At 43.5% G+C, this 19863-nt stretch overlaps 1 protein-coding gene across 3 annotated transcripts in view; it reads right to left on the reverse strand.

The window, feature by feature from the left end:
• Positions 1-3546: 3546 nt before the first annotated feature.
• Positions 3547-19863, reverse strand: part of Bcap31 (B cell receptor associated protein 31) — a 29654-nt gene continuing 13337 nt past the window's right edge. For all 3 annotated transcript variants that reach the window (XM_076918817.1, XM_034485287.2, XM_034485284.2), the window contains exons 5-8: positions 7465-7600; positions 6222-6342; positions 5362-5462; positions 3547-3969 (exon numbers count right to left, since the gene is read on the reverse strand). In XM_076918817.1, the coding sequence (XP_076774932.1) occupies positions 3931-3969; positions 5362-5462; positions 6222-6342; positions 7465-7600 (397 nt within the window). In that variant the 3' untranslated portion in view covers positions 3547-3930. The remainder of the gene's footprint in view (positions 3970-5361; positions 5463-6221; positions 6343-7464; positions 7601-19863) is intronic.

The raw sequence follows: 19863 nt of genomic DNA on the forward strand, positions 1-19863 counted from the left end.
GGGAACCTTCCTCCAGCTCCACCTTGCATTCACTAAAGTCCATTCTGAGGGATTCTGCACCTACTACCATGTCAGAAACTGGAAATAGAGCAGGAAAAGAAGCCTCAATCCCCTAGACTGAAGAACATGGGGTGACAGTAAGTTCAATAGGAACAAATACAGTAGAAAGAGACTGTACGTATGTATTACTCCAACAATTTTTCTAAACTAAGCATGGTGGCTCATGCCTATATGCCCCAAACTTGAGATATTGAGGCAGGTAGATCAAGAGAAGTATGTTTGTGAGCAAGTGGCCTTCCAAGATCTAAAGGTAAAGGGCATACTAGGATCACAAGATAGTAAGAGGTAAGCTGGGGCAATGAACCAGGGACTAGCCATCAGTATCTGGACCTGCCTGGTAGCACTGGAGCTCAGTCAGGGAGGTTCTTTGGATTGGGGTCTTTTTTTTCCTGGCAGAATCAGAAGGCTATGGATGACTATATGATGCAGCACTGAGGAGTCAAGATAAACACCAGGGATTTGGCTTGAGCCACAGGAAGAATGGTGTTGCCAGGTCCTGTGATGGGGAAAATTGGGAGTTGGCTCCAGGCATGTCATCTGGAAAATGTCATCCAAGCAGAGATCTCTGGTTGGCAAATGGACACAAGACTTTGCAGTTCTAGAAAGTCTGGCCTGGAGCTAAAACTTACGAAGTACTTACCACATGAGTCCTGAGTCTAGAAGGGCTGGGGATGGAGCTTAACTGGGTACAGAGGAAGAGTCAGTGACATATATCATCCTGGGCCCTGACTGGCCTTCAAAGGTCAATGATGATGGTGCTATATATAGTTCACTGTGTGGCAGAGATTATGGGGACCCAGACAAGAGTGGTCTTGGGCAACATGCAAAAGCTTCATTTAAAAAATGGGAATTCAAAAAGTCAGCTAGGCCAGGTAGCATAAGCCTGTCAAACTAGCTACTCGGGTAGCTGAAGCAAGAGGATCAAAAGTTTAGGGCTTTCCTAGTAGCTGAAGATATGATCAATGATAGAACACCTACTTAGCATATATAAGGCCTTGGGTTTAATTCCCAGGATTTCCAAAGGCACAGGCTGGTGTAGGGGTGGAGTTAGCTGAGTCTGGCTATCCCAGCTATTTGGGGGGGGCTATGGCAAGGAGGAAATTGCAAAAATCAAAGTCTTCCTGGGCTACAGGGCAAGTTTAAAGTCATTCTGGACAGCCTATGAAGATTGCCTCAAAACACATTAAGAGCAGGAGATACAGCTCAGAAGTAAAACACTTGCCTAGCATGTGGAACACCCTAGGTTCAATGCCCAATGGAGGAAGGGAGAGATCCAAATATATACATGAATGAATGAACAAAGTATGGCTTATTCACAGAATGCAATTTTAGTTAGCCTGACAAAGGAAATTAAGATATATGGTGTATGGATGATCCTGAAGAACATGATGATTGGTGAAATGAGCTACTTCTGTAAGAACATTGTATGATTCTATTCAAAAGAAACTCCTAGAGCAGTCAAATCTAGAGACTGAGTAGAATGATGAGGCTTAATCTCAGACAAGTGGCTGGGGTTTAGAAAACATGATATCAAGTTCTACATGTACAAATGCTTAATGGCATCAAAACTATGTGCTTGAAAATGAAAAAGATGTTTTAGGATGTGTTACAAGTATATACATTTACACTTTACCACAATATAAAAAAGTGATAGAGGACAGGTCTTGAAAGGGTGAGACCTAGTGCACAGAGGACAGCCTCTGATGAGTCTGTGGCACCACAGGAGGGATGGTAACCAGACAACCCTAGTTCTGTTCTGTGCAAAGTGGTTCTGTTCCATGTAGAGTGGGAAGCAGTCATCACCTGAGGCAGACTGTGGCCTCCCTGCTCTCTTCTCAGCACTTATCTTCAGTTTGTATTCCTTTACAGGCCTCTGCTCTTGCCCAAACTCCTGTTTGCTCTTATCCCTAAATCTCAACATGTTATCATCAGCTGCAGAAGATCTTCATAAGGTCTACTAGAACACCCCCTTGGTCTCACACCACCCTTTCACTCAACTAACTCCACCTATAAAAAAGAAGGAGCTCACAGTCTCAGGCTCTGTTCAGGATGAGCTCTCACCTCTCCTTCAGGCCAAAGGCCTTCTCAGCAACCAGTCAACTTCAGAGACAGACAATGGTGACATCATAGAAGGCAACTTCACAGAGCTATACTATTTAACTGGGTGCTACAACAGTAGAATCCTATTTACTCAGGAAACCTGCTCCTATACAAAGGTTTAAAAAACTGAGTTCAAAAAGTCAAAGTAGATTGAGAATAATGGAGCGGTGAACCTCAGACAGGATGCCCCAGAAGCTGGGCCAGAGAGGGTAGTAGCCAGGGTCAGAGTGGAAAAGCAGGAGAGGTGATCTGGACTTTAGCCTTCCAAATCACAGACAAGCAAGCTCAGGGAAGCTCAAAGTAGTCCAGAATACTTCCTGGAAAAGTGGACTAGTCCTAAACCTTGGCATAGCAACCAGAAGGTGTTACCTGAATGCTCCTTACCCCATGGACACCACCTCTAGACTTCTGGGAAGGGGGTGGACTCCTCACAGGGCAGCCATGCTTTGAGGGTAAGGAAGAGTGACAGAATGCTTGAGAAGGCATCTGCTTGGCCTAGGCCCACACAGGTCAGACAGGAGTAGGAACATAGTTAACTGACAACCATCTAGCCAACATCAGCATCTTCAGGAGTCACTCCAATTCCAAGAGACACTTCTAACTTGCTCCCATAATCCCTTCAAACAGTCTTTTTTTGTTTGTTTGGTTTTTTGAGACAGGGTTTCTCTGTGTAGCCCTGAGCGTCCTGGAACTCACTCTGTAGACCAGGCTGGCCTCGAGGTAGGGTAAGCACCTGATCAGAGATAGACCCTTTCTTGTGCCCTGCTAGAAAGCAGCTTAGCTACAGGCCAATCTTGCTCTAAGGAAGCAAGCAGTGAGGGCTTGCTTCCATATCTAGTAACTCTTCAGCACTGGTGGGTAGCAAAGACCCAAACACTACGCAGTCCTTTCTCTACTGCCTTGAAGCCCCTCTCCACTGCTTTGTTTCTGCAGTACCAAGTTCTAGGTCACTGCCAAGGACAGTCTCCTTTCCCAGTCAGCATTAGTCAGAGGTCATGCTGTAAACCTTCAGGAGGGGGTTGGGCAGGGAGTGACTGGTGGCACTCTGCCACATTCTATCTGTCCTGAATGTGATGAATAGGAACTCAGAGAAGGCACCAGGAAGTCCTGCTGGTTTACAAGGCTTCCCAGACAGTTGCCAACTCCCAGGAAGACTGACAAGACAGACACTCCCCAAGAGCCATAAAGCAGAGTTGTCCTGACTGAAGGGGGTAGGGTGGAGGCAAAGAGCAGGAGCTTTGAAGGCAAGTGTGAGTCTGGTCTTCAGGGACTAATAACAAGCTCAAGGAAAGAAAAAGTGCCACACTGAGCCTCTGCAGCTTTCCTGGACACTCTTTAACTTTGAGAGAGGAGCAGCAGAATCATCCCCAAAGCCTTAGACACAAATACCTTGTAATATAACAACATTTATTCCCCTCAGGATAAAACAGTTGATCTGCTTCACAGCAGCCTCCTGTAGGACACATGGCAAAATAAAATGGGGTTCAACTGCAGGCCAGGTCACCAGTGTTTTTCTACACTTCTAGGAGTGAAAAGTGCCCTGGCCATGCAGAACAGTGGCAAAATTACTCTGAATGAACAACAATCAGGTCCCTTTTGGTATAAGAGCAATATGTGTAATGGGGCCAAAATGATGATCTATAAGCCATGGAAGAAAACTGGGGAAGTAGAAGGGAATAAACCTAAGTACTAGAGGGACAGGCTGGACTCCAAGGAAGCAATAAGCATGGGTCAAGTAGAAGCCAGCTGCAGGCAGGAAAAACCAAACCTTTATTCCTCCTTCTTGTCTGAGGGACCACGTACTGATGCCTGTTAAAGGAAAGAAACCCCAAAGAATAAAGTTAGTAGGGCCTGGGCCCACCCCTTTGACCTCTAGTACAATGCCCCCAAGTACTTGGTTCCCCACTCCTGGTAATAACAAGTACCTAAGCAAGCAAGGTGCCTTAACCTCAATAACACCCTAAAGCTTGCCAGCCTATCCGACCCACTAGGGAAGACCCTTGACCTAATGTCAAGGGAGGGCTGGCAGTTGGAGGAGTCCACTGCAGCTCTCTTTTACTGCAATGGGAGAAGAATCAAGACCTCCTCCAGAGCACACAGTGTGTTAGTCCCAATTTAGGGTCTTTTCACAATTGTGCACCTTCCAGTTAAAACCCAAATCCTTGGGGGTTTAGAGATAGCATCTGCCATAAACGCATGAGGACCTGGGTTCAATCCCAAAACACATAAAAAGCCAGTTATAGTAGAGCATACTTGTAATCTCAGAGCTGGGGAGGCAGATTAGTTAGTTTCCTATAGTTAGGTAGCAAGTCTACTTTGTAAGCTATAGGCAAATGAGATATCTGGTCTCTTAAAATAAAATGGATAGCTTTTGAGGAGTGATACCCAAGGTTATCCTCTGGTGTCTATTATACATGTATGGACATGTGCATGGACACACAGACCCAACCCCCAAGTCCTGCCCAGATAGCCCATTATGTGGGGCTGGGCCCTTCCTCCTACCCACTACCTAATGTAAACCAAACAAATCTAGGGATCTTTACTTGGCTCCTTCTACTCACCTTCCTGACCAAGCTTCCAGCCATATCTGGAGTTGTAAGCCTAGCCTGAAAACTCAGATCAACAACTAATACCAGGTAAGATGACCTTTGAGGCTTTCTCCTCACTTACTTCAGACTCTACCAAACATTACCCTTCCCTCTTGCCCCATCCCACAGAAGAGGTAGACAAAAGTAGGTCTCTACATTATTGAGGGGTTTTGTTTTTTGAGGCAGAGTCTTAGTATGTAGCCTAGGCTGACCTGGAATTTTCTCAACTCTCCAGCCTCAGCTTCCTCAAGTACTGGCATTTTGGGTATGGACACCATACTCAGCTTTCCCATGTATGTTCCTAATGAAACAGCACACCATAGCTGGAATGTCCTAGAATGTTAAATAACCCCTCTTTAGGGGCTTGAGATTGGATTTAAGGTAGGAAAGGCTCAGAGCAGTCAATCTACTGACAAGGGCTGCCCTTGAACCTTTCAGGTTCTAACCCATCATCTAGTACCATGCCACACATCCTGCATGAAGGGTTCTGACAGCTGGGTCTGCTCTAAGCTTACACTCAGCAACAAAGGAGGCAACAGGCTCCTTAGTACCCTAGGAACTGTGCTGTAGGACCCTGACCCTAACCTGCACCTACAGATAGGGAAACACTGACCTGCAGCTTGGCATGCTCTTCTAGCAGGCGGTCATATTCTTTGGTAAGGCCCTCAGACTGCTTCTGCATAGCCAGAGCCTCGTTTTCAGCTTTCTCAAGTTCTAACAACAATGAAAATGAATACAGGAAGAAGTCAAAAGATTATCTAAGGAAAAAAAAAAACCCTACCTGCTTAAAACATGGGAAACTGCTGTAAATCTGTTGCAAAAGAGGTTATACAGAGAAGGTTCCAATGTTTGTCAATGTTTCTGCCTTTATAAACCACTAGAGAAGAGTTATAAGGAAGGGAAAACCCAACAGCTAGATGGAATAAAAAAGTCAGCACCAGCCCCCTTAGTCCTTTAAATGGAAGGATACAAACAAATGTTTCCCAGAAGGGGGTAACCTTAACTGGCTGGCAGTGAAAGGCAATGAGCAAAATCCTAGCATCAAGACCCCTAGTGACATTGGCCAACAATTACAGTGCTGAATGCATCTGGAATTAATCTAGGAGTGAGGAGGGAAAAAGAAGGGAGAAAGGGAGGATGGATCACACAAATTCTTCCTGACACTTTTTTGTTCTTGGCTCCAAGGCATTTTGGGCCTCCCCCTGCCTGCCTGTCTTAAAGGGAAACCCACAGTGAGCACTACTAAAGTATGCACAGAAGCTGTTAGGGCTTCTCTAAGGCCTACTCTCAAATCACTGAGATGCTCTAGCAGTGAACTTGTTTGATCACATTTGGGCACGAAGGTGCAGAGTACTATGTGTTTGTTTCCACCCAACTCTTGAGCTTTCACATGAAATGTGCTATTAATACTTGATCCATGGGGGCATCAATGGACACTGGAGCTTCTGGGCATAACAGGACAGCCATCCTCACTTTTCTTGGTGCTGGCCAGCTCATCTTTTAGCTTCTTCAGGTCATTCTTCAGGCTCTTGTTCTCCTCTAGCTTCATTTCAGTACTCCCAACATCCAACTTGTCTCCATCCTCAGCAGCTCCCTAGGGAAAGTGCCAAGCACCTGGGTTATTCATAAGGAAGTGAAGCCGAAGACAGTGACAGTGTACTCACATACACAAAATAAATTTAAAAAAAATCTTTTAAAAAAGAAGGAAGTGAAGGCGAAATTCCAGACCAGTGTACTCCATAGGACTCTGATTTCTCAAGCTACTTGGAGCAATTACTGGCCCTTTTGGAAATATCAAGACAAAACTGGGCCACTACAGAGCTCCCAGGCACAAACCAGGGATATAGCTAGCTGCTGAGGTAAGAAACACCTGCTGCAAGCTTATTCACAGGATATACACTTTGCCTACCCAGGCCCCTAGACCTACCTTCCCACCAGTAAAGTTCAATGGCTCTGTGTTTACCCATCTAACCAGTAACTCAAGTTGCTGTCACCTGGAGCTCTTGGCCCAGATAACCTAAAGAACCACACCTATTCTTTTTCTTCCCTGACTCTTGTAGCTCACTATAGCCAATGACTCCAAAATTTGTTTATATCCAACTGCACCCCACCAATTTCTAAACCATCACTCTACTTCCCAGCTTGGCTTACACTACACGGCCTCTGAAAGGCCAACAAATTGGTCTCTGCTTCTTCCCTAATACCAAGGGATCCATCAGTCCATGTTCATAAAGGGTTGCAACTGACAACTAACTTCTAAAGAATACGGGTCTTCTTCAGCACATATCTCTGTTCCTAAAGAGTCATTCTCATAAGACAAGACAAAACAACTGCCACTGGAAACAGCATATGGAGACAACAATGGTAATACCCTCTTTCTCTACTGTATCCTCATAAATGAAGAGAAGGCACCAGAGTCATCCTGAATCCTTCCAACAGGCAGACCCTACCCACTAAAAACTCTTTAGTCAGAGACCAGCATTCTCACACGGGCTCTAGCCTAATAGTAACTACCGTGGATTCTTAGAGATGTAGCACTAGCACTGTGGTTCTGGCCACTAAGGCTACTGCTACTCTTCTAAGCAAGCACTTTTGTTAAGTGCCCTGGAACAGGCATCAGGCATTTTTTTCTTCCGTTTTCCCCAGGCATGTACTTTGCCTGACTTCAAGTACTGTGGCTAGATGTTCCCCACTCAGGTTGTAAGGGCAGACTTACCTTCTTTAGCTGATCATTCTCCTCCATGTATTTCTTGGCTGCCTCGCTGGCACTTTCTGCCTGCTTTTTAAAGGCTTCATTGGAGGCCAGCAGTGTGGCCTGCTGGGAGATGAGAGTCACCAGGCGTCTAAGCAGGCTGCAATTGTTTACAAAGAGAAGGGAAAAGTGAGAAGCATGAGAGCAAAGGGCCTGGCAAGAACTCTTCTTGGCTGTTACCTGTCTACCCTGCCTCCAGCCTGGACCTGGCAACACAAAGTGGAGCCCAGGAACTGGCCTCTGCCACCACCACCCTGGCCCAAACAGCTGCACTGAGCTCTGGGAAGTATCTCAGGCAAGGATCAGAAGCAGGAGCACACCCAGGCACAGCCTAGCCATATAGCAATAGGTCTTGGAACACCAGCACTTTCCAGGTGAGGGCCTAGATGTGCTAGACAAGCCTCAGCACTGTTTTCCTTCTTGCGAGGCCAGGCTTGCCTCCCTAGGAGAACAATGTTAAGATAAATTTGGACACTTCCAACATGCCAAGTGAATTCCTCATAGCTACTTCATGAGGTAGTTACCAACTGCTATTCATTCTCATTTGACAAAAAAAAAAGGTTCAACAGGGTGAAACAATGTAGCAATGTGTCTAAGTTAAAGAAATGTCTAGGAGCCAGAAATGTGCATAGCTATAATTCCCACTCCCATCTACTGGACTGCAAAACCTACATCAGGAAACATATTCTCTCAGCTTCCAGGTCCCAACATGAGTAAAAAAAACACCTCTTCTCCTCTAAATTGCCTTCCCAAACATATTTTACACCCAGGTGAGACAATGTTATCTGTTATATAATAGCATTCAAACTGAGGTTGTCATCAAGTACTTAGGACACAGAAAAAAGAATCAAGACACAGGTACCTGTTACCTGTCTCAAACAGCTGTAAAGGTGAACAAGTAAGCAGGTAGGAATAAGCACTGGACCGTGAATAATAGACTAAATGAGCAGAGAGAGGATACAAGGACTTGCTATAGCCTTGAGAAAGGTACTGCTCAGGCAGCCAAGAAAGGGAAGTACTTGCCCACATGCCTTGGAAAATCTAGCCACAGTACTTGAAGTCAGGCAAAGTACATGCCTGGGGAAAACGGAAGAAAAAAATGCCTGATGCCTGTTCCAGGGCACTTAACAAAAGTGCTTGCTTAGAAGAGTAGCAGTAGCCTTAGTGGTCTGCTCCAGGACTGGCCTCTCTAGTCCCATCATGCACTGTCAGACTCTTGTCATTCCTATCTGCAGCCTGGGCAGGCAAGGGAACCAAAAGCACAAAACAGGTGAGCTCTCTTCTCAGCCTCAGTCCAAGATCTAAAGGGCTGTAAGTAGAACCCTTTTTGGAAATGCACATGTAGAATAGAGGGACACTATGGGTCCTGCTTTGGGGAGAAGCTCTCAGGGGTCCCTGGTGGCACAGAGAGAACCAAGCTGTTGATTCCTGGCATGAGAGGAGAGTTTCCAGTGACATGTGCTCTCTAAAATTAGCGGCCCAGACCTCGTGGCCTAGAGCTCAGGTTTCCCTGCCTCAGCCCAGAGCTGCCCACCAGCCTGCCCCCCCACTGGGCTAGAGTCCTGAAAGTAGAAGCTACCAAGCACCCAAGCAGCCAGCAAGAAGTCATGGACAAGACACACAGTGGCCAGAAACTAGAGACATACCAGTAAGAAAGGCAAGTATGACTAGCTCCAACTCCTAGCACAGAAGCTTCCTGGTTCCTGAACAGGTCCCTGTAAAGTTTAAGAGGGCCCTCCCCATAGCTAGAAATGAGGAGAGGAGCATGTGTGCCACCTGGTGCTAGAGATGAGACCCATGGGCACTGCTGGGTCCTAGCAAAGATGAATGAATAAACCAAGGCTTGCCACCCCTACCTGGCCAGGCAAATGGCTGCTAGGGAATGTTCATAGCTATCACCCCACTTACCAAGGGAAGCTAGCCAGGTGGTAGATGACTGCCACAACCAGAAAGGCAGTCTCATCAGGAACGACAGTCTCAGTGCAACAATTCTGTTCAGTGAGATCGTAGGCTGTCCTCAGATATTGTGAACTAAGGTTTCCTGGATAGTCCAGAATACTCACAAAATACAGCATCCACAAAAATCTAAGCCCAAGACCCTGAACAATGTCTGCTCACAATTCTGGCGTTTGATTTACAGCCATTAACAAGACAATCACATTGTCAATCTGAACCTGATTTTTCTTCCTCTGGCCAACTGTCATGGATATTTTTTCCACCTCCCTCCCAGGGTACCCTAGTTGGCCACCAAGGGCAAACACTCTAATTACACCTCCAACACATACACTGACAGTTCTTTCATACTACCTGTGTTGGTAGTAGGCCTCTAATCCATCCAGGACTGATTATGGGTTATCTTCTTGCCATTTCCTCTTAAGTCCATCTTCTTTCCTTTCCTGTCTTTGCCCTCTAACTGCCTCATCCTTCAACCACTTGAGTTTTCAGAGGATGTGTACTCTGTAACATATGCTACTACTGACAAGTTGGTTTTAAAAGGTCTCCCATCTGGTATACTCTTCCTCAGTGTCTACTCTGCAGTCTGTATTTTCTTCCAGCTAGCTTTATCCCCTAAAGGGTTTATCTGTCACCACACTCATAACAACCTACTAAACATCAGATTCTGATGTTACACAAACACTCCAGACATAGCCTGCCAAAATGGGTCTTCCCTTACTCCATCGGAACCAGCTATCAAGTGTGTCTCTGCGGTAGAGGCTCTGTCCTCCTTGTTCCTTACCACAAGTCACTATCAATATTTTCCTTGTCAACTCTAGAGATGATGCTCTCTAGCCATCCCATGGTCAGGGCTTAGTGCTTCCTCCCTGCTGGCATCTGTACAGAGTTTCCATCCACTCCAGAGCTGACAAATTTGACTGGTTGCTCCTCTGGTTAAGCCACTGAGTGGGAGTAACGCCAAGCCTTCATTATCCCTAGAACACGCCTATTTCTACATATTAGACACTATGTCCATCCTAGCCAGCTCAACCATCACCTCCCTCGGGAAAGCCTTTCCTGTTGGGGAGGTGCCCTCTAGTGCTCCCACAGCAGCCCCCAATACACCACAGGCTCTTGTATTCACTTTCTCAGGATATTCAGTCATCTGGATTGTCCTATCAGGCTATAAACACCTTTAGGCTGGGCCCTACACATGTCATCTCTACTCCCCCAGACTAGGTACAATGAAAAGAAACCTTCCAGGTGACCTAATTTCACTCCTGGAACAGGGAACACTCCCTGACAAGTGAAGGAGTATGTTTGAGGCTGCCTGTCAGGTCTAAGCCTGCCCCCTTTCTCTTGCTAAACCCACGTCTACCTGGCAGCCTGGCACTAGGGGCTGGGGTGTGGCATAAGCTGATATAGCACTCATCAGCCTATCTAACAGAAGACACAAAAGAAAGCAGCAGGAGGGTGCTGGCTCAGACTCTGTCAGTGAGCAAGCTTAGCTTGTGGCTGAAGTGGCAGCTGAAGAGAGACCAAGCTCTGGTCTCTATCCCAAACCTTAGGGACCTGGCAAGACAGATTATACCTTTCCTAGTGTGCTAACCAGCATTTGCCAGCCCAAAAAATCAGTTTCTGGAACGTTTTACTGCTTTTTTACTTAATAGTCTCTCAAGCACTTTCTCCATTGTTCTCTATACGGTATTTGTCAGGCCTCTAAAACTGAGTAAGGCTATGGTAAACAGAAACAAGCTTCAGAACTGCCATACTCTAACCCAAAAACACAAGAGCCTACAGAAATCATAAATGACCACCTCATGGTCTTTATTCCTGCACAGATAGCATTGATCTCTGTTTTATCTCCTAAGGACTTATCCAAGATTAACTTTTTATACCTATTCACTTAAAAAGCATAGGTGAGGCCGGATGGTGGTGGTACATACCTGTAACCCCAGCACTGAGTTCTAGGCCAGCCTGGTCTACAGAGTGAGTTCCAAAACAACCAGGCTACACAGAGAAACCCTCACTTGAAATACAAACAAAAACAAACAAACAAAAACCAACAAAGCATAGGTGAAAACCTAATAGCTAAAGAAAGTTCCTAAAGATCTAAAGTAGTCACTGACACAACAGTTCAGGGCTCATATTAACTGAATCCAAGCACAGATACAAAGCCCCAAAACAAAACTTAACAGAATACAGATGTATCCTTGGCAGACAAATATCTGAACTCAACTTGGCATTCCCAGTAAAAATGTTCTTGGATGCTAAGCAGGGCTGTCATGATTTTATAAAAAGGCTGAGTACACAAGAGAAGGCAGGGGAAATTGAAAATCTCTCTCTCTCTCTCTCTCTCTCTCTCTCTCTCTCCCTCCCTCCCTCCCTCCCTCCCTCCCTCTCTCTTCTCTGGCCTTTAAGAAACAGGTCAAGAACATTAAGTAAAGAGACAAGGCTTCACAGGCACTTTTCACTCATGTGCCCCAGTGAGCATACAGGAGGAGAAAAACATGAGCAAGTGGGAGAAGGAGAAAGTCCCAACTGAAAGGTTCCACAATGTGATTCAGAACAGCCTCAGCTGAGAAGCCACCCCATGCAGACATAAGTTGTATACGCTAGCTCAGCTATACATCTACCCCATGTCAAGTAGGACTTTGGTGCCACCTGCTGACTTCACGCTGTCACAACCTAGGAAAGTCCTACAGCGTGGCCATAGACTTGGGACTCTGTAAATATGCCTCAACTATTGGAAGAAAAGATGAGGTGGCTACTCTGTCAAGGAACCACAACTAAGAGATTCCCAGGCATGACTTCAAGGTAATACAAAGTGGTAGTACTGGGGGTTCCACTGCTCTCTCAGCAGTCATTAAAATAAGGAAGAGCCAGATATGCTCAAGAAAAGGGGGTATAAATACTCAAGGTTATCTAAAGAGACCTACATGGCTAACTCATGACAGAGAGTACATCAGAGACTCCTGGGATCAAGCATCAAGGATCTATGTATGTCAAATCTCTATGCCCAAAGAGACAAGTCAGAAAGATCCCATGGCCAGGACATAGTAAACAAACTAGATAGAACAAGGCTACAGAAGAGGCTTTTCTGCCAGTGGACACAAAGAGTAACAGTGACTCTTCTGTGGTAGTGATTGTAGGGGTACAGGAAGAGAGGGTTAGAGAAGAATAATGCCCTCAGGCTATGTCATGAGTACAGTTTCAGATTTGCAAAGGAGAGTTCTGGAGGCTACTGAGGAAGAATATGAAAGTCTGTTAACCTACTTAAGATGGTGACCATGGCAACTGTGTAATTCTTTGTTTTCCATTAAAACTGCACCAAGACACATAGGATGAGGCAGGACACTGTACCCTCAGTTCCTGGGTTCATTGACAGGGTTAAAGTAGTGGTTTTTTTCAAGCATAGTACATATCACAGGGGAAAAAAACCCCAAGAAATAGGAAAGTGGTGGTCCATGTCTTATGTAAATAGGTGGCAGAAACAGGCTAACTCCATGGGTTCTGAATTTGCCTAGCAGCAATCATATCCCACAGGAAAGTTGTACCTGGCTCTCTTACCATTAGCATTCCATCTTCCCAGCTTCCCTCTCTTTTGGAGCTCCTAAACCTCCTCCTCTTTCTGGAATACAGTTAGTCCTCACTGTCTGCGCCCAATCCAGCTTGCCTGCCCTATCTTCTCAGCCATGGTGCCTCAGTGTGCTCTGAGCCATCTCTCTAGACCCAAATGTCATCTCTTTAAAAAAAGAAAAATGGGGGCTGAAGAGATGGCTAAGTGGTTAAGAGCACTGACTGCTCTTCCAGAGGTCCGGAGTTCAATTCCCAGCAACCACATGGTAGCTCACAACCATTTGTAATGGGATCCCATGCCCTCTTCTGGTGTGTCTGAAGACAGCTACAATGTATTCATATACCTAAAATAAATAAGTCTTAAAAAAAAAGAAAATGTACCTAAGTTTGGAGGGGCTTATATACAAGAGGACATGTAGACCAAAAACAAAGGTATAAAAGGTATTAGCCTATTATTTTACTATTAAGGCCAACCAACACTGTTGGCAGATTCAAGAACATACTTCTAAAAGAAAGCAGGAAGACTATTGGCAGTCTGAAGCTAGTCTAGCTCAAATAAGTAAACAATTAATTAATTCAAAGTTCAGAAACATCCCTAATATTACCTGTAGCCATTTCTGAGAATTAGAGTACAAGGGAGGTTGGGATTATTATATAATTATTTGTGTTTCTTTTTAAAAAATGATGTCAAGGGCTTTGCATATGCTAGACTCTTAATTCTAAACATATCCACAGCCTGAAATTTCTGGATGTTTCCCCCTCAACATTCATATTCTCTCTGTCTCCCTCTGTCGTGTTCTCCCCCCCCACCCCCCCCGTGTGTGTAAAACCATGCACACCAATAAAGGTTAAGGAAGAACATGTGATGTCCTGCTCTATCACTCTACCACATCTTCCCTTGAAACAGCCTCTTTCAATGAACCTGGAGCTAGGTTGGCAGCCAGCAAGCCTCAGTGATTCTCCTGTTTCTGCTGGCTCACAGCAGTTTAGTTATAAGCCTGCTTAACAAACATGCTTAGCTCTTTACATAACTGATGATTTGAACTCAGGTCCTCCCTCATATTTAAAAAAGAAAGGATCAAAGTTTCTTTTACAACCACTATCATAGAATCCGATCTTTAGACCATGGACATGTATCGATTTCTAGCAAAATTCCAGAAACATAAATAGATAGGAGCAACTGATGAATCTACACTGATCCTTGGGATTGCTGCATCTTTTTACAAGATGTGGCACAAAACACCCCCACCTTGTGACTAGATGGAGCCACAGGAGGGTGCTATAGGCACAACAAGGCAGCTGGCACATAGCTCACAGTGGCTTTCTGAGCAAGATGTTAAATCAGCTATTTGTCCTGCCTTATATGCTTGTCAAAGGAAAAGAAGTAAACAGCAGCTATCAACAGAACTCTAGTGTTCAACCCCAAGTATCACTCTGAGAATCTTGGATGATATAAAATCTACTTTCATCTGAAGCTACCCATTTAGATTAGAAAGAACTGCATTTGTGGACTTAAAGATGGTTCTACTGTTTGATCACTTTTGTAGAATACATAGTCCTTGGGTTTCATCCTCAGAAGACGGGGGATTAAAAACAGAACTGTATACCAAAAGTGAAGTTTTGACTACACATTCATGTACTAACAATTTGTTCAACAATATACCACATATGACAAGGCTCTGCTGAAATTATAATTTAACTTTTGCCTATAGTAAATACACACTTGAAACAGAAAAGAAAACTGTACATTAGAACTGCAGAATTCGCCCTTCCAGTCTGGGGGCACAGAGCAGATCCCAGGCGGCAGCTCTGCCCCCAATCTCACAGAACCCGGAGGAAGTGGGACTCCAAGGAGCTCTAACTCGGGCAGTATCTTAGATAAGCAGACAGCAACACCTGCCCCAAACAGGGAGTAACTGGGACCCACTAGGACCCAGAAAGTCACTCCTGGCCCAGAGCACTGGTTCCTTCCTGTCTGTGCCTGAGCACTGAGCAGATCTTGGGCCCCAGCTCTAACCCCAGTAGTAACACCCACCTCACACAGTTCTGATACAACCAAGATAATAGAAAAGACAGGCTCCAGTCAGAGACAGGGCAGGTAGCACTAAGGAGATCCAGATGGTGAAAGGCAAGCACAAGAACATAAGCATCAGCAACCCAGGGTACTTGGCATCATTAGAACCTAGTTCTCCCACACAAGAAAGTCCTAAATCCCCCATATCACTAGGAAAGCAAGATTCAGACTTAAAATCACTTCTAATGATGATGATGATAGAGGACTTTAAGACAGACATAAATAACACTCTCAAAGAATTTGAGAACACAGGTAAACAGGTAGAAGCCCTTAAAGAGGAAACACAAAAATCCCTTAAAGAATTATAAGAAAATACAACCAAACTGGTGAAGAAATTGAACAAAACCATCTAGGACATAAAAATGGAAGTAGAAACAATAAAGAAATCACAAAGGGAGACTATCCTGGAGATAGAAAACCTAGGAAAGAGATCAGGAGTCATAGACACAAGCATCACCAACAGAATATAAGAGATAGAAGAGAGAATCTCAGGTACAGAAGATACAATGGAAAACATTGACATAACTGTCAGAGAAAATGCAAAATGCAAAAAGTTCTTAACACAAAACATCCAGGAAATCCAGGAAACAATGACAAGACCAAACCTAAGGATAATGGGTACAGATGAGAGTGAAGATTCCCAACTTAAAAGGGCCAATAAATATCTTCAACAAAATTATAGAAGAAAACTTCCCTAAAGAATGAGATGCCTATAAACATACAAGAAGCCTACAGAACGCCAAATAGACTAGACCAGAAAAGAAATACCTCCTGTCACATAATTATCAAAACACCAAGTACACAAAACAAAGAAAGAATATTAAACACAGTAAGGGAAAAAGGCCAAGTAACATATAAAGTCAGACCTATCAGAATTACACCAGACTTCTCACCAGATACTATAAAAGCTAGAAGATGCTGGACAGATGTCATACAGACCCTAAGAGAACACAAATGCCAGCCCAGGCTACTATACCCAGCAAAACTTTCAATTACCATAGATGGAGAAATCAAGATATTCCATGACAAAACCAAATTTACACAATATCTTTCCACAAACCCAGCACTACAAAGGATAATAGCAGGAAAACTCCAATACAAGGAGGGAAATTATACCCTAGAAAGAGCAAGAAAGTAATCCTCTTCCAACAAATCCAAAAGAAGATAGCCCCACAAAGATAATTCCACTTCTAATAACAAAAATAACAAGAAGCAACAACCACTGTTCCTTAATATCTCTTAACATCAATGGACATTAAAAGACATAGGCTAATGGACTGGATACATAAACAGGACCCAGCATTTTGCTGCATACAGGAAACCCACCTCAGTGACAAAGACTCTACCTTAGAGTAAAAGGCTGGAAAACAATTTTTCAAGCAAATGGTCCTAAGAAACAAGCTAGAGTAGCCATTCTAAAACCTCCAGCCTGAGAACACAAAGGGGGGGACTCATGGTTCCATCTGTATAGGTAGATGAGGGTGACCTTGCCAGGCATCAGTGGAAGTGGACAGCCTTGGTACCTGAAAGCTTGGATTCCCTAGTGTTGGGGAATTTGAGAGCAGGGAGGTGGGAATGAGAGGATGGTGGGAGCACACCCTCATAGCAACTCCCAGAATTATATGGATTAGACATGACAGAGGCAGGCCGCCAGAAGACTAGATTTCAGAATTCAAACAAAAAATTATCTTGATACTAAAATTTGTTTTGAGAATTATATATTGCAGAATGATCAGCCTTGATGTATCTACTCATCAAGCAAGCTGAGCAGACCTGCTCAAACCTCTGATATCCTGGAATTCCATCTGGATGCAGTGAAGACACATCGTCAGAGGCTTATCAATTTACTCTTCCCCCCACCCCTCTTCTAATATCTCAATGCCCATAATCAGCTTGAAGAAGTTAATGAAGAGTCAGCGCCCCTATTCCCTGGGCTTGGGGACTGAGGTGGTTAATACTGGGCTGTCTTTCTAGGGACAAGTAGTGGTTTTGTTGGAACAGGGATGAATAGCTAGGATTTATTTCATAGCCATAATCTATTGGTAGAAATATGTATAATTATTATCAAGATGAAGTTATAATTTCTTAAATGGTACAAAATTTACTTTGATTTCAAATTTAAGGTTTTCATTGGTACGAGCTTCTTATTGATATAAAAGTGAGATGAATATTGTTACTCTCATAGACATTGTGCCTATATAACACATTTAAGAATACAAGGCTTAGACCCAGTCCTTCTTTAACTTTTTTAACTGATTTGATATGGTTAGCCTGTGAGTTAAGGGCCTATAGCAAATTCATGGTTTTGAGTTTATTGTTGGGGTGTTTTCTATATTTTAATTAGAAATAGCTGAGAGGAGTTAACAGACAACAGTCCAGATTACCTTACATGGATAGTTGGTTTTCAAAACGTCAGAAGTCCACAGAATTGACATTACAAACATTTCTGTATTAACGTTCATTTTGATTAGAGACCTGTCTGCTCCTGACAGCTTCCTGTCTTGGATTCTAAGAAGAAATTGAGCATCTTTGGAGTTACTCCAGTTGTGGTGAGACAGCCACTAGGCAAGAATTGCCTCTTTCCATCTACAGACAAATCACTGTCCAGAAAAGGACACACTTGCAGAATAGTCGACTGATTATATCTGCCAAGACAGAGTAATCAGCCCTTAATAATTCTGCATCACTAAGGTCTGTCAGATGATCTTGGGTCAGAAGGCTGAAGATCAGATGCTCCAACGTTATGTAGTATAGGGACTGTCCAGGTGTTCAGTGGTCTCTATAAATTGGCTAAGTTTTAGAAGCTATGCTTTGTGCTTCCCATAATTTCAGTTAACTCAGTCATTTTGGATTTCTGACAGGGTTGAAGACTTATAGTCTCATAGTCAATCTTGGCTATTTACTTTGAGAGAAAAGATTTGAGAGGATGCTTTTCAGCTAACATTCATTCTAAAGCCAAGAAAAAAAGCCAGGTTCAGAACTAAGTCTTTTAGTTAGGAGAGACGACAGAGGTTCTGTTTAGTCAACAAAATGGTGGACTGGGTATTAGGTCTATCTTGCACCTCACTGACACAAATTGGTATAATTATGCTCTAATTGTACTTTGAGAGAAAAGTTTTATTTTAACAGGAAGGGTGATATGTAGGAGGAGCTAAGGTGGGAGGAATAAGGAGAGGAAGAGGAGCAGTAAGGAGAAGAGGAGCTAGGAGACAAGAGGGGGGAGGGAGAGGAACAAGGAGGCGGATGTTTGTGTGTCTCCACCAGTCAAAGATAGGTGTATATCTAGGCTGGGTATTGGGTTACACTTCTTATTGTATGGGCATCTTGTTATTGAGCATTACCAAACTTATAAAGCCTTTGATTAACATTAAAAAATTGTATAAATTGAAAAAGGAGGGGGGATGGGATAGGGGTTTTCTAGGGAGGGGAAATGGGGAAAAGGGATGGCATCTGAAATGTAAATAAAATATCCAATAAAAAATAAAAAAAATTTAAAAAATTAAAAAAAAATAACTGCAGAATTCATAGTGAAGGGTTTAGCAGAAGTTTTTACAGATTTCAGTAAGTTACTTAAAAACAAACAAATGGATAGGCTGTTGGTGGAGCACGCCTTTAATCCCAGCACTTGGGAGGCAGACGTAGGCAGATTTCTGAGTTTGAGGCCAGCCTGGTCTACAGAGTGAGTTCCAGGACAGCCGGGACTACACAGAGAAACCCTGTTTCGAAAAACCAAACCAAACCAAACAAACAAACAAATGACTAAAAAACCCCAAAAAATATAGGGTTGGAGGTTATAGATTAGAGACAGAGTAAATACCCAGTGTGCAAGAGGCTCTGGGTTCAATCCCCAGCACTGGAAAAAAAATTGAAAACATGGACCTAAACCTCCAAAAGCTTCCCACTAAGAGGGAGAAATATTCACAGCATATATTTTGCTTACAAGCAAATATATGATGATAATACATACAAAGTAAATCACAATTGGCACATTTATCAACACAATTATACTTCCTTAAGAAGAAGAAGCTTAAAGATACCTGAAAAGATAATACTGTGATCACAGGATGACAATTCCATGTATGCTACTGCCCCTGAAAAATTCTGTAGCGGGGTAATGTATAGGGTAAAAAGTGGCAATTCTGATGATTCTAACCATATACAGCCTTGGGCTGATTCTGTTTATCTTGGTTTTAACAAAAAATTTAAAATGTAAAAAAATGAATATTAATAAAGATATTTTGTGCAACTATCCAATGGGTTGTGCTTATACTGTGTATGAAAAGTAAAAAACTTGAATTTAAAGCAGTGTATAAACAGTATAAACCTTATAAAAAGTTTATAGTATGGTATTCTTTCACACTCACTTCTCAGCCCCTCTTGCCACCTCACCCAGAGCAATGGCCTATACTGCAAGCTACAGTCATGCCCCATAAGGATACACTGAGTTTTAGTTTTGTGTACCTTTCTCTTTCATTAATTTCTTAAAGTTTATTTATTTCATTTATGTATGAATATTTTTTTTGTTTATATGCATGTGCACCATGTGCATACCTAGTGCCCATAGAGGTGAAAGAGGGTATCAGGCTGGAGAGGTAGCTCAGTGGTTAAGAATAGTGTCTGTTTCTGGGCAGTGGTGGCACACACTTTTAATCCCAACACTTGGGAGGCAGAGGCAGGGGGATTTCTGAGTTTGAGGCCAGCATGGTCTACAGAGTGAGTTTCAGGACAGCCAAGGATATACAGAGAAACCCTGTCTTGAAAAACAAACAAGCAAA

The sequence above is a fragment of the Arvicanthis niloticus genome, chromosome X (assembly GCF_011762505.2).
Source record: "Arvicanthis niloticus isolate mArvNil1 chromosome X, mArvNil1.pat.X, whole genome shotgun sequence".
Classification (NCBI taxonomy): domain Eukaryota; kingdom Metazoa; phylum Chordata; class Mammalia; order Rodentia; family Muridae; genus Arvicanthis; species Arvicanthis niloticus.